This window comes from Rhinolophus ferrumequinum, chromosome 16 (genome assembly GCF_004115265.2).
Source record: "Rhinolophus ferrumequinum isolate MPI-CBG mRhiFer1 chromosome 16, mRhiFer1_v1.p, whole genome shotgun sequence".
NCBI lineage: Eukaryota > Metazoa > Chordata > Mammalia > Chiroptera > Rhinolophidae > Rhinolophus > Rhinolophus ferrumequinum.
The window spans coordinates 20,484,632-20,508,370 of NC_046299.1; the positions used below are offsets into that span (position 1 = coordinate 20,484,632).

Consider the following 23,739-nt stretch of genomic DNA (forward strand, 5'->3'; position numbering starts at 1 on the left):
GAGTCCCATCACCGAGCGGATTTTGACGCTACCACTGCTGAGCTACCTATTCTCCAGAATAATCACTAGAAAAGCTACTCCACAGGAGAAAAGACAGGATTTCCAACCAGTTTGGCTCAGAACACAGTAAAAGACTTATATCTCTGTCCGCCTGCCCCTACAGAGGAAAGCCTATTTCTCCTTTATCCGTGTGGAACGGATACATTTCAGGCAGACTCTTTCCCATTAAGACAAGGGCCCTTCTGGGAAGGATTAGCTCCTTTTGATTTCACTAGGACATCGCAGGCCCTGGGCCCCCTGCACAGAAAAGGCACCGACAGATTGACAAATGTCACGGCTTTCTGTACATCTCCAGCTCAGCTTCCCCAACAGCAGGAGAGCAAACACTAGGAACCCTCGAGCAAAACCATCCAGATGATTTCCTTCACTTCTTTGTCAACGGAAAACTAAAAGGTGAGGCAGAACCTTTGGCGTCTCTCTAAGTTCTAGCAGCATGAGTAGTATATGGCCTTTCCACCACACAGAAGATACAGGTCAGAAATAATAACATCATGTCTAGAAAAAGGAAATTAGGACTAGGCACAGGAGCTTTCCTTTAGAGGGAAAATGGGAGAGGGTGATTTTTTTTCATGCAAAATGAGTGTCATGGGGAAGTTCATGAAGAAGAGTTTACTTAGGGTTTGGGTTATTTAAACTGCACTCTCAAATGCAGATGCATTTGTGTATAATGACTCACTGACGGGTAATTGATTATGCCTCAAATACCTACTTCACATTTATTAATATGTAGGGAAGGATATGGGCCTGGATATCACCTGAATTCCTACTGGTTCAGTGACCCGCACCCAAAAAAAGGCTGACCCTTGACCCATGGAGCCAGCAGTGCTACACAAAATCAATGGTTTTCAAACATTTCTTATGAGCAGATTCCTTCTAACAAATTAAAAAGTATTAAGCGCGCTGATATACAGAGCAAACAAAAATAGAGTTGATCAATTTCAGGAGGGGCTAAGAGTCCTAGATTCCCACCCTGCCAGATACCCTCCTGAGACAAGTTCCCTAAGACTCCACGGAAAAATGACCAAGAAACACGTTTGGCACGTAAAGGTAGGGAAAGAGTGAGGGGGACAGACTGACTGGTCTCCTTTTCTGTGATTTTTTTTTTTTCTCCCCTCAGAATTGTATGTCTGTGGTGGCACAAAAACAAAACATATTAATACTTTAAATAGTATTAATACTTTAAAAAGTTAGAAAATTGAAGGTGTAAGTCCCTTAACTTATGAAAAACCAAACCCACCAAAACCATGCATGTGTATCCCACTATTATTTAGCTGCTCAAATTGTAGGCATAGAAGAAAATAAAGTGCCACTACAAGGCTCTTCTTTAAAAGCCAAACTATGGAGGGGCAGCAAGCATCTTTCAGTGGAATTTATAATTCTCAGTGTCAGTTCTGCCTTATTGGTACTCCCTGGAGATGCCACCCAGGAAGGCTGGGCTGGCCCTACGCCTTGCTGAACTATAGCTTCTTCTGCCAAGATCATTCCTTAGATTTCTGGCAGGGTAGGTAAAACATGTCTCACCCTGATGCCTGGATACCTTGTTTAGATATAAATCTGTGGTTTAAACCCTGTAGGATAAGCTACTGTTGGTCTGAGAGTTATCTGCTCTGACAAACGCCTTCGAGGCAGCTTTATCCCAACAAACAGGATGAGGAATTCTAGTCCTTTCCCTGCTTCAGAGGTAGATAATAATCATGGCAGTGAAAATCTTACCTTCTCCATAAAGCCTTTCCTGATCCCCATTTCAATTTTAAAACTCATACCCACCAAAAAACAAAAAAAAAAGAAACCAAAAAAACAAAAAACAAAACAAAAAAACCCCCACACATTAAAAACCTATATTGATTTCAGAATTTATTTGAGATGGCTCCCATACTTTTCAAGAAACAATAAACAAACAAAAGATTTTTAAAAAGCAGCAAAGTAATCAAATATGACCAATGGAAGAGGAGAAAGAAACAATAATACCCTAAAGTTTAATGCAAGAAAGTGGCTAAAATTGACACAAACATTAGTTCTGAGCTTTGTAGCAACTATAAAGAGGGAAACACAAAATTACCTACATTTAATTAAAAGAACTAGCAAAGGTTCACCTTTCCAGAACAGTTTTCTAATTTATTTGCCTGACACTTCACTCCCTCCTAAAAATACAATTGTCCTTAGACAAAGAGGTCCTGGTGGGGCATTCTGGTCTGTCACTTCCCTAACTTTACCCATGCCGTCCCCTCTACCCAGAATGCCCTTCCTTCTTCACCTGGGGAACTGGTGCTCACAGTCTCCCTTCCAGGAAGCTTGTACTGACCCCCCCGGGGCAGGATGAAGAGCTCTCCCCCTGGCTCCAACAGCAACAGGTGCTTGTCACTAATACAGCCCTCAGCACACTACGTTATAATTGTTTAGTTGTCTGTGTGCCCCACTGGGCTGAATACATTTTAATTTATTTAAATGAATGAATATAAAAAGGACACAAAATAACATAATGGATAATTTCTGGACAGCAGTTTTGTAAAAATGCAGACACATTCTCCATATGGTGATTTCTTATGCAGTAAGCAACTGCCAATTACCCTAAGCCGTCTTATATTATTAGCTAGAGAAACAAGGTCCCCTTGCTTTAAAAAGATAACTAACTACACTCCCTGAGAATAAAGACGGTGTCTTATCTTCTCAGTTCAGTTCAGTTCAACACACATTTATTGAGTATCTGTCATTACGCTAAGTGCCGGAGAAACCATGATGAATGAGACATAGTCTTGTTCCTCTTAAAGTTTACAGACCTGGCCATGGAGACATAATGCACACAGATAAGTAGTCAGCAAAGGAGCCTGGTCCGATCCTGACTAAGGAGGTCAGGAAAGATTTCCTAGAGGAGGCATTGCCTAAGCTGAATCTGAAAGGGTGAGTTTGTCTGTTAAAGGGACATTCCAAACAAGAAAAGAAAAAAAAAGGCATATTAGACAAAAAGGACATGGTGTGTGCATGGAAACTAAAGAAGGGTTATTTTTATTGACACGTTAAAATATAACAAGGAAGGTATATGGGGACAATGGCAGGTAAGGAACTCACAGGCTGATGGAGCAGGTGGGATTTGTAGGCAATGCTAAGGAAATTGGATTTTAACCTATAGGTGATGAGCAGCCACTGAAGTCAGGAACATTGATTTTTATTTTAAATAAATTATTGTGAATGGTGTTGTGAATGGATTGGAGGGAGGAGTGCTCATCTGGAAGCAGGGAAATCAGTTAGCAAGATATTGCAACATTTCAGAAAAATGCATGATAAGGGTTTATAAATGGTTTTAAATAGCCAAGTAATAATGGTGCTTCCCCCTTTTCCTCTCATAAATCACCCTGGAGCAACTAGAAAAACAAGAAAGAAAAATGCAAACTCTATACTTAATGAAAATATAACCCTGAAACCCAATATATATGAAACGGAAGCCAAATGCAGTGAAGAACAAACAGGGTATAAACAGTCATTAGGGCAAAAATGCCTACAGTTACAAATCTTAGATCCTAAGAGAGAAAATTAGAATTCTCCAAAGATGGCAGTTCCAAAGGAGCAAAACTAACAATCTATTATTTGGAACCAAGGGAATGTGGCAGTGGGAGCATTCCAGGAACTGAATGGTGACAAGGAGAAGCTGGAGAGGCATGGCAGGAGAGAAGCCACTCAGGTGGTTCTACCTTATGAGAAGAATCCACTCACAGACAAACCATCTTGAGTTATACCGACTCTCACTGAGACCCAAGGACGATTGTTAAGCTGAAACAGAGCTCTGATCTAGCACCAAGATACATCTCCCTCCTCAAACAGTTCATCCAGGAAAAGCTCATGACATTAAAAAATAAAATGGTTAATAGCATAGCAATAAAAGAAAACAGCACAAGAATGAGAAAACAATACAGCAAAATAAAAGACGACAAAGACCAGGAGAAACAAAGAGCAGACATACGATAAAAAATGCTTCCATGAGGCAAATAAAAAGCGTGACCACACTACCCAAAGGAACCTGGATGGCAATATCACCTCTGTACGAGAAGAGTTCACAGCAGAAATACAAAAATTGAGGGGAGATGTTTGGAGACAACAAAGAGGGATAAAATATAAGCTGGCAAAACTCAGGAAAGAAGTTAAACAATAGCAACAAAAAAGGTCAAGAGGAGCTTGGACATTGCTACTCATTCAATGATAATATGAGGGAGACTTTTTTTTTTAATCTCATTTTGCGCAGGGAATTAAAATAGATTAAAAGAAAAAATCTGGCTCTCCTTTGTCTTTCCTGTCCATTGTACATATCCTAAGTGTCTTGGAGGAAGAGAGCCAAAACAATGCAACTAAAATAAAATATATGTTTCAAAATATAAATCATAGAAACTTTTGAGAAATTAAAATGGAAGGAGAAATTGAACCCATTGAATGAGACTTATATTCCAGGGGAAAGAACTGATCCCGTATGACCAATCACAAAACATACACTGGATAAAGTAAATAGTATTCAAATATATATTTTTGAAAAAAAGGACTTTAGGTATCAAGGGGAAAAAAATGAAGACACCTAAAAGGGAAAAATATCAGACCGACCTGATACAGTAACATTCAGTAAATTAATGGAGTGAAATTATCTTGGAAAACAAATGACACATTGATTTTATAAACAATATTAAACCATAAAGGGCATAGAGAAACATACTTTCAACACTAACAAATGAACCTTTCTTGAAAACATTACTAAAGGACAAACTTTAGTCTTCAGACAACTAAGAAATAAATGAGAAAAATTATAATAAAAGAACGGGTGGTCACCGCTGAATACATTTACGTATAAAATTAAAATAAATGCAGGAAGGATGGTTCGGAGCAGGACGTAAATGCTCTAAATAATTTAATTAAAAAACTGAGGTTGGACAGAAGAGAGAGAGTAAGAGGTCATAAACACATGCTATTTTTCTCCACCTTTCTTCAGTGTCTCATAAAATATTTAAGTTTAACAGAATTATGTTTTAAGTGAGAAAAGCAAACACTAGAAGATAATATAATCAAGCAAACTTGAGTGGTGGAAAAATTAAAGCGAATAGGGAGGAAACAGAATTTCATGGAAATACAATAATCGTATAATTACTCACAAGAGGAAATCAATAGATATTATTCAATAATAGATGATTTACCATGTTATAAAAAGTTATATCCATAAAGCCAAGTAGTTAGAACAAACACTCAAATTGTCAAAGAAACACATCGGCAGGAAAGCAAGGAAAACAGACCATGTAGTGAGTTTGTTTTAAAAAAGTGATTACACCTAAAAACTAAGCATACACTTTAGATCTAAGACAAACCTGTACTATAACTCAATGCAAATGGCCAAACTCACCTCTGAGAAGGAAAGGTTTCTCTAATTACATACCGATGGCCAGCCAATTTATATTTGTACCTGTAAAATGGATAACTGTTTATCTGCCACCTATTGACATTCTTTTATATGGTTTCAATCTTAGCCAATTGATAGTTGAAAATAATAGCATTTAATCTGTGTTTATTTGACGATTCATGAAATTCAGTTTTCTCAAGAGTAATTGGCCTTTTCCATTATTTTGGGACATTGTTATTCCATTGCTTCTCATCTATTTCGTAGTGAAAACAAAACAAGTCCTTAAAACAGCTTTCATTCTAATGTTATCTCTAAAGTCTCTTTGTAGGTTCTCATTCCCTACTTCCTTCACATCTCCCTAAACTAAATAAGAGAGTACCCCGTGGCCCAGTCTTTGGATTGTTTGTCTTCTCTCTCTATACTCCCATGGTGACTTCAATGTCGTGGCTCAAAAATATCATCAGGATGCTGACACCCTTCCAATTTATATTCCCAGCCCCTACCACCCCACCATTCCTACTTCTAAACCCAGCCACAAATCTCTACCTGCCCACCCTGCATCTCTGTGAGGAGATGGGGGCCCAGGGCCCCACACACGTGGCTCCATGTCTCCCTCTGACTGCTGACTTCTGCCACCCACTCCCTGGTATACTTCCAGTGTAACCTTCCCAGGTCATTCTAAATAAAATAGCAATACCTACAGAAATCCTAACATTCACAGTCCCTCGTTTATTTTTGTCCGTAGCATTGTTGTCAACTGATATATTTTGTAGATATGGAAATAGATACCCGATGGATAGAAGGATAGAGAGCAATATTTATATAACATTGTTTTCGTGCTTTCATATAATCAATAAATGTAATCCTCCTAGTGACCCATGAAGTGGGTACTGCAATTATCCTCTTTTTACAGATGAGTCAAATGAGAAACAACTCAAGGTCATGCAGCTAAGTGTGGCAAACCAAGGTCAGAATAATGCAGGCCATCAGTCTCCAAACTACAGACAGGCTTTTAACCACAATCCCTTGTAGCCTTTCAAATTAATGTATATATCGATGTATATATCACATACATGTTTTTTCCTGTGTCCCACTAGAACGTAAATGCCACGAAAACAGGAACTTTATTGTGTTTTATTACCTTAACCCCAGCATCTAGAATAGGCGGTCTGGAACATAGTAGACAATAAAACTTTATCGAATAATGGGAAATCATATCTCTTTCAAACAAAATAAAATTTGATGCTGATAAAAGAGAAAATGCCTATTGGTTTCCAGTATAATAAGAAATCAAAAAGAGAAGTGTTTCAAAATAGTTAGAAAAAACTATCTGGATATCTGCCTGCAGAGTTATAGAAAACTTTATGCAATGCAAGGAAAAATGAAACCAAAAAAATGTCAACATTTTAAATGCTAAGTCATGTTTCCCAGAAACAATTCTGGCCTGTTCATCATTATATGCAGTATTAGCATTAAGAAAAGGGCAATCAGATTGGTAAATTCATAAATCACCCCTGTGTTTCCACCTTAAAGAAAATTAAATAGAGAGAAAGTGATAATAAAGCCTTAAACTGGGACCGTAAAAATGGGGATGGAAAGAAAGGAAGCACTTGAGAAATAACTAAGGGTGATATTAGCAAAAGCTGTGGGTTCATTTTAATTTGGTAACATAGACTGACTTCCAGGTTTCTATCTTGAGTGACCTAATAGAAGGTAGTATTTCCACCAATGTATCATGTTGCCACGCAGCAGCCTACCCGTCTGTCTCCTTGTACCTGCCCCTAAGGAAAGAAGAGTCTGTGAGATGGATCCTTTCAGGGACTTTGCTTCACCTTTGTGCTTGCACCTTATGTCTCCCTGTTTGGCCCCAGAAAGATGGTTGGTCAGCCAATGACGGGTACGACTTTCCACATGGAAAGCAACCTAAGACAGGGAACAACAAGAGTAGTGACTGGTGCTGTCTAGTTTGCATTGTATGTGTTCAGTAAATACTTGTGAATAAAAGAAGGATACTGCCAATGATCTGCCAAATTTAGGAACACCTTTCTGAAATTCTGGCTCTTAATTAAGCTAAGAAACAGTGATCTCTTTAAGCCACAAAGATCTCTCTTTCACTCCATCTTTCAAAGTGGCTTTTGAGTGGTTGACTCCTTTTCCTATATTTTATTAAACCTCAAAAATGCATACAACTAACTTGCAAAATGAAGTAACTGTTACATCCACAATCTATCAAAACAAGTAGGTATTGAGCCTCCCGACTTGCAAAGGCGTCTTGCAAGGCAAAAGATGAGGGGTAAGTTGTGTGCATAAAATATTGCCCCTATCCTCAGAGAGTGTAAAATACAATTTGGAAAGAAAAAGACATGTAAGTAACAACTCCTAACTTGGGAATATTCCAAAATTCAAGCTTCCTAGAGGAAAAAAGTCTGTAAAATAACTGATGACAGAAGGGTGGGAAGGCAGAGTGGGGGACATCAAAGTTGCCCTCGAGTGCCAAGTATGACTTCACACACACACACACACCACACAGTCAGTCACCTAGGGGAGCATCATCTTTCGTTTCCCCTCATTTTTTCAATCTATTTTGCACCTTCTTCTAGTGAAACCTAAAACCTAAAACAAGATTTCCTTTGTCTGCCTAAAAAACGTGAGTCCCACCTCTGAGTCAAAGTTCTTGAAATAAAGGATTTTGGACTTGGACATTTGAAGAGGTAATCGGCACTGAAAAGAGAAGGGAAGATGTAGTGCGTCTTAGATTTTCCCAGAAAGAAAATCCTAGAGATGCTTAATTTCTTGGAGATTCTCATTCTCAAATTAGACAGGTCACTTAGACAGAAATAGAATGTGGCTTTGATAAACTACTTAAAGTCAACTACCATTAGAGATTTGACTCCGAATTACCTCAAACCACAGGTCAAATCCCTGCCATTTCAAGACCTCTGTGGTATAATAAAACAGCAACCCAACCGAAGGACTCAGTGGGCCGCTCAAGTTGCCTGGAGATGAAACTGAGCCACACCGCCTTTAACTTTCACTGGAAGTCTCGGATCTCTCCAGGGGGCCCGTCCTCAAAGCAAGCAAGGGGCAGCACTCAGCTCCACACCCTCACAGCCTCAGAAAAATCACCCTCATTTTCCTAGGCGGCACGTGACGTCACCTATGCATCTTCCTTCTATCACTGAGTGCGTTTCCTGGACTCACCTGAATGAAGATGTATTCATCCTGGACCACCAGGGAACTGATGTCAATGGAGCGAGCAAAGGGACCACTCCGCGTAGTCTCGGCGCATTCCTGGATCCTGCAGGTGAGGTAGTGAGCATCTGAAATGGGAGGGCAGAGCAACACTTAGATACAAGGGGAAACAGTGAGCAGACCTCTCATCCACCCTCATGGGAGATCAGTGATGCAATTTAATACATCGCCGAGATGCCATTTTCTTGCCCCAAAATTTAAAAAATATATTTTTTTAAATGATAAAATCAGGCAAAGGAGTGGGGAAAGAGTTAATCTCATGTTCTGCTGGCAGAAGAGTAAATCAGTATACCTTTCTGGAAGAACAAATTTGAAATATCTATCAGAATTTTAACTGTGCATACCTTACACCAGCAATTTCAAGGGGTATTTTCTACAGAAATACTCCTGTATTTTCACAAAGAGGCAAGGGCAAAGATGGTCACTGTGTCATGTTCACAGCACTGAAAAAGCAGAAACAGGCTAAATGTCCATGCATCAAGGAACATCTAAATAAACTAAGGCACACATATTATGGAGTGCTCTGCTGCAAAAGGGTTAGGAAGAACATAGGCATCACTGTGTTGATTTCTCCAAGATACACTATTCTGCAACCTTTAAAAAAATGATGTAGCACCACGTATAGTAAGATGTTTACTATTATTACAATAATAAATTATTTACTTATTACTTATATAAAATTTATAAGACTTATATAAATGATTTGTAAAATCTTTTAAAGATCTCAACAGCTGAACCCCCTTCAAGTAACCGCCTCCCCCCCAAAAAAAAAAAAATCATGACAGCAAGCTGGGAAATCCTTGACTCTCAAAGGCACCTGATTATGACAACAGGGTCATACAAAGAAGACAAGCCATTTGGTTATTTGTTCCTTAGTGAAAAACTACAGGTGCATCTCTGTGAAGAAAACTAGTGTATACATTTGCTTTAAAAATGGTTATTATTCATTTAATAGTATTTAAAAATAATAAATGGTCAAAATGGAAAGTGGGGATTATTTTAGGATTCAAAGCATAGTGTCTCTGTTTTCATTTAAAACCACCTGCATTACCTACCTCATGCATCTAATGCAATTGTCCCCTTGGATATGTGCATGGGTGTGCATTGGTGTCAGGGGCTACAACAGACAGGATGGCAGGCAGTAGAGACAAACAAAGGCAAAAGGTTTAAATAAGAAAAAAATATATGACAACTGAGTTTAAAACAAGGTACTTAAAATTATCCCTCACTGTCAATCTTTAATGACAGCAAGTATTTCTTGTGTCCATGCAATGTATTGGATCTTGCATAGGTACTGCAAATATAGCAGGGAATGAGACAGAGATTTTCTTTTCTAAAAGCACCTGCTCTCCAGGAAGGGGCTTGCTCATATTATTTGTAGGTAGCTATTATACACATGTATTTATAAATGATTCTAATTAAACAATAAAACATATTTTGGTAGAGAATGAATTCATTTCGTGCTCTATTCCTGCTTCTCAAATGTCTCTATCTGAGCAAAGTCTATTTGCTTTGGTATCTATAATCTGAACATGGTCAAACATTGATTTCATCCTCTCCATCAGCAGTCTCATCATCTGCCCAGCAGCTCAAGCCTCTTAACTTTTCTTTCTTCCTCATGCCATACAATCCAGCTGGTTCCTAGCCTTGACAATTCTGCCTCTGGAGTGCTTCCAGAGTCTCTTCTCTCCATGATCCCTGACACTTGCCTGGGACAAATCCTTTCCATCCGTGTCTCTTATTGCATTCATTTCACCACCTGTGTTCATGTGCATGATCAACTGGAAACTGGATGGACCTGAGGCAAGGAGCAGGGGTCAGTTCTAAAACCTAAACCTGAGCTAATCCCTCCTGGCTTCGAAACCATCAGCAGTTCTACGTGCTTCGGGACAAAGCCCAAACGCCTTTCTATACAATAGAAGGCCTTTTACAAGTAGCCAAATAAAATCAAGTGCAGAAGGATTCGGGCAAATGTATAAGAGTAAAGTGAACTGGGGTAATAAGACAAATGGCAGCTGGCACATGGCCTTGGTGTTAGGGATCCCTGAGGAGTAATAGGGACAACAGTAAAATGGCCAACACTTGCCTCTTTAAGGGAGAGGTGCTCTCAGTGTCAGTTCATCATTGACATGCAAAAATAAGACATTCCAAGTTTCTACATAAAGCTAACTGTCCCTACTTCTTAATGTAAAATTTCCTGATTTCTTTTTTTTTTTAATTGACAGCTAATTTGAACTTAAAACAGAGCACAGGCCAGACACTGCAAGTCCAAACAAGCCCTGGGAGCCACTCATTTCCCATGTCTGCTCCGCAATTTGGTTCCTACCTACCTCTCCAGAGAAGAGACAGGCCATTTTCCCCATTCCCTGACCCGTTAGCAAAACCAGCTTGATCACCATTCTGTTTTAAGTATAGCCTGCACGTCCCCTCCTCTTTGTTCACAGAGGAAGCCAAACATGGCCTGGCTTTCCACTTCTGGCTGAGAGGACAAGGGAAGGCAAGAAGCCCAGGCTGCGCTTTGGAGCACGTGGCCTGCCCACCAGGAATTTCTTGGACCCACACAGCCTAGTAATTTGCTCTTAGAATAAAGCACTAAAAACCTAACTAAAAGTTATGGTAAATACATGTAAAGAAACCCCAAGTGTTGACATAACCCACTTCCTTCTCACTAGCAAGTATCTCAGAAAGCTGCTTCCACTGGTAATCAAAGGTGCACACAGGAGGCCTTCTGCGTACCCTCCACACACAAGCTCATTTCCTCCTGTCTATTTATGATTCACTCTGGCATTTGGACACTTTGAAAACAGAATCAAGTGTATTCAAGGCCACCTTAAACAAAGCAACACCTACCTAAACCTTGGCCCACGGCAGGTAAGCCATCATGCCAAACTCATCCCATTTCCTGGCCACGGCCAAGCATGGAATGAAAAGTCCAATTTAACGGGAAAGCAGCCCTAAAATGAGTTTTTGAAATCCACATAAAATTCAGTGGCCTTGCAGCCTCTAGCTGCACTCATGTATTAGAAGTCTCAATGCTTTTATTTTGCAAAACACAGAGAAACGATAATAAGCACCAAAGTGGGAGCTTGGGAAGAGTAAATTATTAGGCAGGTTTGGCCACCAGATGGAGGTGACTGTGGGTCACGAGGGGCTTTGGGTGTTAAAGGTGATCAGGGGACATCATTTGACTCGAGCCTTGCATTTGCAAAAATTCTCAAATTTGGACCTCGGACATTATCTCCAAATGAGGCTGGATAAAGACTTAAAAGAGTCTATAATTAAACTGAAAGAATGTATTTATCATATAACGTGAAATCCCAAAACAGGCCTCTAACAACAGTGGCTTTTTTTTTTTTTTTTTTTTTTAATTACAGCAGATGCCTGATAAAATGGAAGAGGTCCAGATCTCTCAAGCATATTGTGATGCTGGAGAGCAGGGCTTCTGACGCAAGAAAGGGCTGAGTTCGAATTCTGCCCTTGCTACTTGCCAAGTACCCTTGGATAAGCAGCAGCATTGCGTTTCATCTGTGACATGCTGACAAGTTACCTTTTGCCTCAGGATTGTCATCAGGATTAAATAAGATTATGTACGAAAAATGCTTACTTAGTACATTATTGGATACAGTTTAAAAGATCAATAAATGTTAGCTCTTTTTATTGTGAAGAGAGAAGGAAGGGGATTTAACACTCAGCGTCCCTCATACATTCAATTAATAATAAGTGATGTGTTTTATTGTGGAGAATCAAAAGACCGTGACAGCACAGGTCCTACTACAATAGTAAAATCATATTCTGAATTTATATCATCGTTTACTTTCTTTAAGTGCTATGGTAGTTCAGACAAGAAAAAAAGAGAGTCTGAGCTGGAATAATCAAGGAGCACTTGAAAGAGGAGGCAGTCCTGTCTTTAGCCTGGATGGAGAATTATGTTACTTGAGAGTGGAATTCCTGAAAGAGGGCATGGAAACTGAACACAGATTTTTAGGTAGGCAAAGCTCATGGGAGGCACTATATAATTACATGTGGACTTTCATTAATCCTTATTCTTGAACTTCTATTTTTCTCTCCCTGCCTTTGAAACATTCTCAAATGAAAAACTAGAAAGACCAGATTGAATGAAGATCTCATTTGCATATCCCCTTGGGAAAACCAGAGAGTGATTTCCCCAATGATTGAGAGTCACATCACCTTCATGATTAATGTATTTCTAAATGTCAAATGTCTTTCTAATACATTTGTAAGACCTGGTGTGGCCACTGCTCCACTTACAAAAACTAAAAGTCAAAGGCTTTGCTCCCTTCACAGTGAACAGAGACAACTGCTTAATAACCAGAAATATCTGGCCCTATTTCAGCGAGCTGTACTGCTAGCAGGACCTTCCGGGAAGGTGGTACCCTCTTAAGTCATGTGTCCAGCCTCCACGCCTTCTCATCCTAGATGTTGGACCAATGGTCTCATATGGTGAGAAGGGGTAGCCTCAGACCAACTGATTCATTCTTTTGCATTGGCTTACGGTGTATAGAGAAGTTGCAGGTGTCAGAGCGTCCCTGAGATACCAGGAACCTGGGAGCATAAGAAAGGTTCTTGGCCTCAGAAGAATCCCAGGCCAATGATAGAGACAGGATATTCCCAAGTGAACGTGCCTTGTGGTCTGTGCTGGATAGAGGATGATCAGAGAACTGGGAAATGTGGGAACAGGGAATGAAGGAGACAACCTGACATTCTTAGCTGCCTTTTCTTCCTAAGGAGTTGCATTCCTGCTAGGAGTTGTGCAGAGCCTAGGGAGGCAGCCTCTAACTTTCTCCATTCAGCAAGTCGAGCTTCTCATCTGTCTACATCAACAAGTTTCATCACACAGTCCAACATTTCTCACTCTGCCAAACGTTCTCCAAAGAGTCACCTCCTTTGTAGCAGGGATAAAGTTTTAGTCATCTTTGTTTTTCTCCTCAGGCTGATTTTGTAAAGCCTCCGTAAATGCTACTTCAACTGAATTGAATTGTATTAAAAGCCTACATATTTCTGTTATGTTGAATTATATTGTGACTAGTGATTATATTTTGCCTTTGAGATTACTAAATAGTCAAACTATCCTAAACGTCATGCCTCTTGCCACCTTACAGAAAAAATCTTTTCATTATTCGCTCAACTTCCATTTCTTTGGGTCATATATAGTCAAAAACTGCAAAAGGGAATTAAAATTGTGAACAAAAGCAAATTCAGCTGTTCGGGTCTTCTCTTAGAGAAATACCCTAGAGCTATTTATTTTAAATAAGAACATTAACTCTCAAATGCAAATAAGTAAAACCAGGTTCCAGGAAAGTCTTCAAAGTTATTTAGCTTTCCTAAGCTTCCTTCTCTTAGGGGAGTGGAGCTCACCTGTGCATCAAAAAGGACACTGACATTGCTGCCAGTGCCTAACATAGTACTTGAGACATGGCAGATACTAAAAACAAACAGAAGCAACGAACTGAAAAAAGTAGCTTCCATTCCTTCCTGTTGGGCTTATGAATTTAGAGTTTTTGCAGAGCTTCCAATAGCCCATTGGAGAATTCCAGTGTCTGTATCTTCTAATGTCACATGGAGGGGGGGAGGATTGGAAGAGCAACAGAAATCATAGCAACCTTGAATATCTTAGGACCCTTGACACTCCATGCAGGGCTCTTTCCTCTCCACTTGCCAAATGAACTGATGCTGACTATGATGACTAGGTGATGATGGTGGCAATGGCGATGATGACAATAAGTCACATTTTCGAATGCTTCACTCGATGTCATCTGGTGTTGCAGGAAATGCACACAATAACTGATTATTGTGAGAACAAAAGGCAACAACCCAATAAGGAGTTAGGATGATTATCATCCCCATTTCATAGATGAGGAAACTGAAGCAAAGGATGATTATGTGCCTGAATCCCACAGTTCTAGGAAGTGACACACCTGGGATGTGTGCTAAAATCATGTAAATACCTATCCATCTCCCCCAAATTCTGTACACTCATTGAGGACAGGGATGATACCACCTTCACCTGCACGTCCCCCACAGTGTCTAGCACATGTAGATTTTAAATAAATACAGGTTGTATAAAAGAGCTAAATGGATTAATTAATTAATTAATTAGAAAAGGTAGAAAGTTTTTTTAGCACTAGATACCAAGAACTCTGCCTTCTAGGTTTTTTCACCATTGATTTTATTTTAGTAGTCTTTTAAAACAGGTGTTTGTTTTAATTTATGTACAAATTTGTACATTTTTGGCATACACTTCTAAAGTTTTAATAGATATGTAGAGTAATGTAATTACCACCACAATCAGGCTACAGAACATTTACATCACTCTAAAAAATTCCCTCATTCTGCCCTTTCTTGTCCAATACTTCCCTCACACTGGAAACCACTGATCTATTCTCCATCCCTATAGTTTTGCCTTTCCCATATGGTCCTATAAACGGAATCATATAGTATGTAACCTTTGGAAACTAGCTTATGTCATTCAACATAATGCCTTTGAAGTTCATCCATGTTGTTGCACGTATCAATGATGCTGAATGGCATTCTATTTTATAGATATACCACAGCTTGTCATTCATCCATTCAAGAATTTTTAGGTTGTTTCCAGTTGGGGTGATTATTAATAAATCTATTATAAACATTTGCATATAGGTTTTTGTGTGAATACAACATTCATTTATTTAGGGTTAATATGTAGGAGTGAGGTTGCTGTATTCTAAGGTGTGTAAGAGACTTCCAAATATTTTTCCATAATGTCTATACCATTTTGCATTCCCACCAGCAATGTATAGGAGTTCCAGTTGCTTCATATCATTGTCAAAACTTAGTATTGTTGTCAGTTTTGTTTATTTTAGCCATTCTAATAGGTATGTAATGATATCTCATCATGGTTTTAACTTGTATTTCCTTAATATCTATTGAAGGCTTATTTGTCATCCTTATATCTTCTTTGGTATAAATCGTCTGTTCAAATTTTTGCCCATTTTTTTTTAATTGACTTTTTCCTTATTGCTATATTTTGAAGTTCTTTTATGTTCTGGCTATAAGTCCTTTGTTAGGTATATGATTTGCAACTGGTTTTTTCCACTGTCTTTATCATGTCTTCTGAACAGCCAAAGTTTTTTATTTTGATTACATCCAATTTACCAATTCTTTATTTTGACAATTTTGTTCTTGGTGTCAATTCTAGATCACAAAGATTTTCTCCCATAAGTTTGTAATTTTATATTTTACATTTAGAATATGATTCATTTTAAGTTAAATTTTGTACAAATTTTGAACCATAGGTTGAAGTTCATTCCCCCTCTTATGATTGCCCATTTTTTCCAACACCATTCGTTACAAAAATGTTATTTCTCCACTCATATGTTATAGCCTGCAAACTAGCTCAGCCTACTTATTAGTTTTAGAAGCTTTTTCGGTGGATTCCTTGTGATATTCTACACGGACAATCATGTCAACAAGATTAGCCACAATTTTATTTTTCCCTTTGCATTTCATTTTTATTCCTTTATTGCACTGGCTAGGACTTTCAGCATGATGATGAAGAGGTGTGGTAAGATAAGAGTAAATATCCCTGCCTTTTCCCTGCCCTTAGGGGGAAAGCATTCTGTACCTCACCATTAAGTATGATGTTAGTTGTACATCTTTGTAGAGGTACTTTGTCAGAAGTCCCCTTCTATTTGTAGTGTGTTGAGAGCTTTCTGTTCCAGTTTTTATTTTATCAGTCGGCTAGCTGTATGAATCTGGACAAATTCGAGTCTAAGCTACCACATCAGGCAAAAAAAGAAAAGGAAATAAAATACATTTTGTGCCTTTTTGTGATGATCAAAAGATAAAGATGTGCTTGTATGTGTGAGTATAAGAAAGCACTCACCACCATGTCACAAAAGGAAGGTGACATGAATTTCATTAGAATATGTAAAATAAAACATCCCCGAGCTAATGCAGTCTTGTTCTGTGCACTCTCTAAATAAAGGTGGGTTAGAGCCAATTCACTAGGTTGAGAGAAGATTCTTTTAACTATTGAAAATCTAAGTTTAACAAAACCTAGATAATGGAACACAATGAATAAATACTATACTTTAACCTGAGTGTGGCATATGAAATTTATCCCTGTTATATTTCTGCATTTTTTTTTTACAATTCTTCACAATAGGCCCAACTCTTTTATGTGCTTTGCATTTTTAATCTCATAAAATTTCATATCACTCTTGCACCATAGGTCTCACTCAAATTTGGACCAGAATTCTTGAACTTTCAAAAAATAAATTTAAGCTTAATGTAATTAAATTATCTGAAAAAACCCCCTAGGAGCTGTGCAGCAGGAGCGGAGAATGTGTCTTAAGCCTGAGCACGTGGAACCTGAGGATACATAGTAGAGGTTTTGGGGGAAGGTATCCCTACATGAAGTATGAGGTCAGATAGTCCTATAAAGTTTTCTCCACATTTATGGCTTTAAAAGGTTGACATGGGAAGCAAAGCCAAGACAGAGGTTGTCTGAAAAACTAGCCTGTTGGTCATCATCTGAGAGTTACTGTCTGCTCTTTTCTTCCTGCTGCCCTACTAGGCTCCGTCAAACCTCTACACCTAATTTTTCTCCCAGTTTTTTTTTCTTTTCTTTTTTTTTTTTTTTTTTAGCTCTGAGTCAGTTAATATAACACTGAACCTGAGTTTCATCACCCTTATGATCTGTGAATTTGAGTATGTGACCTTATCTCCTAAATCGTAAATAGTTCTTCTATTAAAGATTATTTTTAAATACTCTGGGTTATTCCTCATCCCTGTCTGCTTCAGAGACTTACATGTATTCAAGAATCAAATGGGACTCCCCATCCCCGCCAAGGAAAAAAAAAGAAGAAGAAAAAAAACTTAGCAGACTGCCAGACATATAGTAACGAATGCTGGTTGCTTTCTAACTCTTTGAAAATAAAAACAAAGCAAATACATTACCCAAAATGCATGTTTCTGGCATGCATCTGTGTTTGGCTTCAAAAGCATGTTTGGACAAAACACATGCATTTTTGCTCCATGGATTCTAAATGATATTCCAGCACGTACAGCCAGGTTAAAACAGAATCCCCTTACATTTGTACAATATTTTATAATTTCTACAACATTCATCCCCATTTGGTCAACCCATAACCCTGCGCAGTGGGCAGGGCAAATATGAGTAATCTCTGTTAATAGAGGAAGTCAGAGCACAGAGAGTTTGAAGGGGTCTCCCCTGGTCTTGAGGGTAATGGGTGGCAGAACCCGGTGTCCCGACTCACTGCAGGTGCCTGTTCAGCTGCATTCCCCGGTGACCCCTGTTCCCAAAGATTATTTGTCCATATTTTTGACCTAGGATATGCTAATTATATTTTCATGTATTTTATATATATTGCATATATATATATATATATATCATATGTTTTCACATGTTTTGTATGTTTTTGTTGTGGGTGGTTTTATTTTTCTTGCATAGGGAAGAGACCTATAAATATGATCAACTCTGGGAAGAATAAAATGCTTAAAGTGGTGCAAAATGATACTTATTCGGTCAAATTCTAAGATGCACATAGGTGCATGATGTGCAAAGGTGTCACATGTCCCAAATCTCGGGGTTTCATTGTTTGTTTGCAGGGACAGCATATGTCTTGCTCACCACTGCATCTACGGAACCTAGAACCTTGGCACATAGTAGGCTATCCACAACTATTTGTGGAATGAATAAATAAAAAGTTTTGCAAATAACAGCCAAGTTACTTTTTTGGTAAGCGGGACTCCATGAAGGGTTTGCTTTTTAAAGCTGGCAACTCCTGCAATTCACCATGTGAATGCAAAATCCTGTGATGAGCTATGGATATCCCCTAATTCGAACTGCACCAAGGATGCCAAGAAATTACTAACAGGAGCCTCAAAATTCATCACATTAACTCACATCCCCAGAAAATTCATTCCTGAGGGTTTATTTCAATGAAATGTCTCCCTTGGGACCAGAAGCCTTTCCCCCACTCTAGGAAATAAGGATGGATATGGCAGTAATGAAGCTTAGGGCTTTTCATCTTCCCAAGTCATTAAAATGCAAATTGGGGGAGGAGAGAGAGCTGCAGGCAGGTCTCCCTGGGCCTAGCCTGGCAGAAGCAGCACTCACATCCATCTGCAGTCCTCGCCTCCATGTGTACCAGGTCCGGCTCCTTATCCAATCCGGCCACCGACCTGGGGAAGGAAGGGAGACAGAAGCTCAGTGACCACAGGACCATGGACAACAAATGGTAGCACTCAGGGTGATTACTGGATTTGAAAGTCAAGAGGGACTGTCCTGCGCCATGCGGATCCACAGCATATGGCCTGTAATGGTCACAATGCATGAGTCCTGGAGTTGTGTCAGAGAGTTGGCGACTGTCACAAACCATGAAAGAATACAGAGTCCACAGCAATGCTGGTCCAAATCTCCGTCCTTGCCCCTCCTCCACCGTCTCACACCTTGTAAGAGGTTCTCTCTTCCCCTTGGTCTTCCTTCCATCTTGCCACACCTGATTACTTCCACCACTTCCTCCTCTTCTGCCATCCCACTGAGAGTGTGCTATTCCCTACCCAGCTCTGTCCCCCAGGGAAGGTGCATTAGCCTCAGTCCTGGCTGTTTGCTTCAAGGCACTCTTGCCCTCCTAAGTTGATCCATCTACCCTTCCTCCCTCGTGCCTTGCAAACAAACGTTTGGTGACAAACATTCAAAATCTGGCCTGACAAGGATCAAATTCTCCTGACGATCAGAGTAGGGAAACTTAAATGTCTGTTGCCAAGAGCCAGAAGAAGAAGGCTAAATGAGAATCCTTACAAACGAAACCTCCTGGGCCACAGACCTTCCACACATAAAGCCTAGTCAGCCGTCTCCTGCATGAGATATCCAGGTCAGAGTAAGACCCAGAAACTCAGCTAAAAAAGGCAACACAGACATTAAAACATTCATGCACTAAAGAAATCACATAATCCACCCTCTCTGGAGAGCGCTTACTCATAGTCTATTCACTCTTATTTTAAATATCATTCTAAGATTGGTTTTCTCGCCTTCCAGTCCTCAACAAGTAAGAAGCAGTGAGTTAGAAAGAAAAAGTGGAATTTAAAATGGTGAGAATCGACAGCTGATGCCCAGATCGCAAGAAAAATAGAAAACATATGAAAAACAGACCGAAGAACTCAAAACGCAATCTCCCACACCATAATGTCTACACTTCTCAACGGCCCTGAGATCATTACTGTATTAAAGCATCAGTATTTGACGTCTATACTAAGGGACTAGAGGCATAGGAAACCGGAAACGGAGCTAATGGCACCAGTGCACTCCGTTTAAGAGACTAGGGCGACAAATGATGTATGGTAGGAAAAAGAAAATAATTTTTGTTAAAATAAAACAATTATGTTTTGAATGGTTAAACTTCAGTGACTTAAAAAGCTTGTTTATATAAAATGCATCTTTCCCCAAAGAAGCTAAATAAATGAGGCCTTGCTCTAACACTATCAATAAAACAAGTACTAAAATTGTTCCCTAATCTAGGATTGCTCACTCACTTCCATCTATGTAAAATCTATCTGATCAATGGACAGCTCGGTTGGTTCCATATCTTGACGATTATAAATAATGCTGCGTGAACACAGGGGTGCATATATCTTTTCGAGTTATTGTTTCTGTTTTCTTTGAATCAATACCAGAAGTGGATTTCCTGGATCGTATGGTAGTTCTATTTTTAATTTTTTGAGGAATCTCCATACTGTTTTCCATAGTGGCTGTACTAGTTTACAATCCCAGCAGTTCCTTTTTCTCCACATCCTCACCACTACTTGCTTTTGTTGATTTATTAATGATAGCCATTCTGACAGGTGTGAGGAGATATCTCATTGTGGTTTTGAATTGCTTTTCTCTTATGATTAGTGATGTTGAGTATTTTTTATGTGTCTATTGGCCAATCTTTAGGTGTTCTTTAAATGTCTATTCAGGTCCTTTGTCCATTGTTTAATTGGATTGTTTGTTTCTTTGTTTTTTGATGTTGAGTTGTATGAGTTCTTTCTATATTTTGGATATTAACTCCTTATTGAACATATCATTTGCAAATATCTTCTCCCATTCAGTAGGTTGTCTTCATTTTGTTGGTTTCCTTTGCTCTGCAAAAGCTTTTTAGTTTGATGTAGTCCCATTTGTTTATTTTTACTTTTGTTGCCTTTTTCTGAGGCGTCATATCCAAAATAATATTGCTAAGACCCATGTCAAAGAGTTTATTGTCTATATTTCAACCTAGGAGTTTTATGGTTTCAGGTCTTACATTTAAGTCTTTAATCCATTTGAAATTTTAGGATATGGTGTAAAAAGTAGTATAGTTTCATTTTTTTTGCATGTATCTGTCCAGTTTTCTCAATACCATTTATTGAAGAGACTGTGTTTACTTCTGTATAAATTCTTGCCTCCTCTGTGATAGATTAATTGTCCACGTACGTATGGATTTATTTGTAGGCTCTCTATTCTCTTCTATTGATTTATGTATCTGTTTGGGGGCCAATGCCATACTGTTTTGATTACTATAGCTTTGTAGCACAGTTTGAAATGAGGGCACATGTGACTTCCAACATTGTTCTTCTCTCTCAAGATTGTTTGACTATTCAGAGACTTTTGTGGTTCCAACTTTGAAGACTATTTAGCCAAATAAGCCCATCACACGCCTTTGTTTGTGAGGGTATTTGTATATTTTATTTGCTTAATCCATCCATTCCAAATAGAATAATTTTTATTAATGTACTACCCATCAGACAGTGAGCTTTCTAAGGACAGAGACTCTATCTTTTTTCAGTATTTACTACCACACATTGCTCAAGATGAGGCACACCTACAGATTAAATAATAGGGATAAAAGATTAGTACTTCAAAGCTGCTCTGTCCTTGGGTCCACTGGCAGGAGAGATTAAGCTGCTCAGCTGGCCAGAGGCTGAGCAAAAGAACTTGGGTGCCAAGGGTCAGGAGAGTACTCTTGCTTTTGTCCACTTCTGCAGTACTGCCAGCAGTAGCATAGTGCTTCTCACCACCGGCACAGTTGACATTTGAGGCTGGATAACTTTTTGTGGTGGGGCCTCCCCTAGGCAATGCAGGATATTTAGCAGCATGCTCAGCCTTTTACCGCGTTTCCCCAAAAATAAGACCGGGTCTTATATTAATTTTTGCCATAAAAGACACATGAAGGCACATTTTCAGCAGATGTCTTATTTTTTCATGTACAACCATCTACATTTATTCAAATACAGTCATGTCATCTTCTGGAACATCGTCATAACGTACTAAATGTGTCCGTCTGGCTGACGATCTTAACTGGGGCTTATTTTCGGGGTAGGTCTTATTTTCGGGAAAACACGGTAGATGGCAGTAGCATCCTTGCAGTTCTGACAACCAAAACTGTCTTTAGACATTGCCAACTATCTCCTTGGGGCAAAAACCATCCCCATTTGAGAACCACTGCCCTAGCTGGACACGTTTAATTAATGCCTGGGTTCTGTGTGTCCCCTACTAACAAGGCGCCTTAGCAAAAATAAGCATGCAATGATTTCACTTCTTTACGTAGTCCTAACACTGCTGAGATACCCTTGAACTGTTGCTATTCTGGATCACGCCATCTTAGCAGGAAACTCTGATGTTCATCAGGTAGAATCAATCCAGACCTTAATGTTAAGTTCCCACTTCTAAAAACCTAATGTAAGGAGAGTGCACACAAATACAGCAAGCAAAGAAATACAAGAGGCAGATATTTGGTGATTTGGGGGGAGGAGGTGGAAGTTGTAAGGGATAAACGTGTGGAAATGTTTGAGAAAGTTCATATGGTAATAACGACAAATGCTAATGAATGTTGAGACCCTTCGCATGCCAATCATTGTGTTTCCTTCATAAGCATTTTCTTCATTAATCCTCAAAACCAGGCTTTAAGGATGATACCATTCATCTAATTTTCGTCCTTGGTAAAATGGCGATAATAAGAGCAATTAAGTAATGATCGATGCTCGAGTCATGATAATAACAATCCATAGATATTGAAAGTATTGTGTTTCAGGCAGTGTTTTAAATATAAATGCTGATCTCACTAATCCTCACATCAATCCTATGAGTCGGGAATCATTCTTTTTCCATATTTTAAAAGGGCACAATTAGACTTTGAAAGCTTAAGCAACTTGCTAAAAGTCACACAGCTAGGAAGCAGCAAAGTTAGGGCTCCCACCAGGCAGATGGCTTTGAGTCTCAAGCTGAACCTCCCCTGTAATCTGCCTCCCTGACTGGTGAGAGAAGGGATGGGGTTTGAACCCTGTCTTTTCTTCCAGAGTCAAGGATCATAACCATTGTGCCCTATTGTCTCCTCTTCCCCCATAGGTAAGTCCTTTACAGCAGCACTGTAGGAAAGGTAAGTGCATTCTGCATACATGTTCAATAGTTCTGAAAATTTTGGAGCTAGAGTACATGACCTGGGAGCCACTCATATTGGTGATGATCAGTAAGAAGGAAAAGTACCTCATATTGGTGATAATCAGGAAGAAGGGAAAATGTTGGGGATACAAAAAGGAGGTTGGGCCGATGGCAGAGGAGTAATGAATGGAGAGTTTTGCAGAAGTCTAAGAAAGATAAATAGAGTGGAAAAAAGAAAATTTGGGTTTTGGGCTTGACTGTTCTTTAGGTCTATGAGAATGGAATGAGCCAAGACACGTGTAAGACAAACCATGAAACTGCCATGAGTATAGAGGAGGGGATGAGAGGCATACCGGCTTAGATATGCCAAGCAGGTAAATAATTGACCCTGACACCTCTTCCATCTCAAGTATCCAAGTTTGTGGGGTTTTTTGTTTGTTTGTTTGTTTGTTTGTTTGTTTGTTTGTTTGTTTTAACATCCAAGTTACATTTCTAGGACCCAAGTGGGGCCAGGGTGGACCACAGGTCCAGCAGCAGTATCCTTCACAGAACCAGCCAAGGGACAGGTCAAGTAATGTGTGCAAGTAAGTAGTGGTGAATTTGCAAGCATCCCATTGAAGCTACATGGAAAGAAACTCAC

The 23,739-nt window shown here is 39.2% G+C and overlaps 1 protein-coding gene across 1 annotated transcript in view; it reads right to left on the reverse strand.

Annotated features, from left to right (window-relative positions):
* Positions 1-23,739, reverse strand: part of SORCS3 (sortilin related VPS10 domain containing receptor 3) — a 539,475-nt gene that overhangs the window by 131,072 nt on the left and 384,664 nt on the right. Inside the window, exons 6-7 of the mRNA XM_033131434.1 lie at positions 18,822-18,886; positions 8,630-8,748 (exon numbers count right to left, since the gene is read on the reverse strand). Of these exons, the coding sequence (XP_032987325.1) occupies positions 8,630-8,748; positions 18,822-18,886 (184 nt within the window). The remainder of the gene's footprint in view (positions 1-8,629; positions 8,749-18,821; positions 18,887-23,739) is intronic.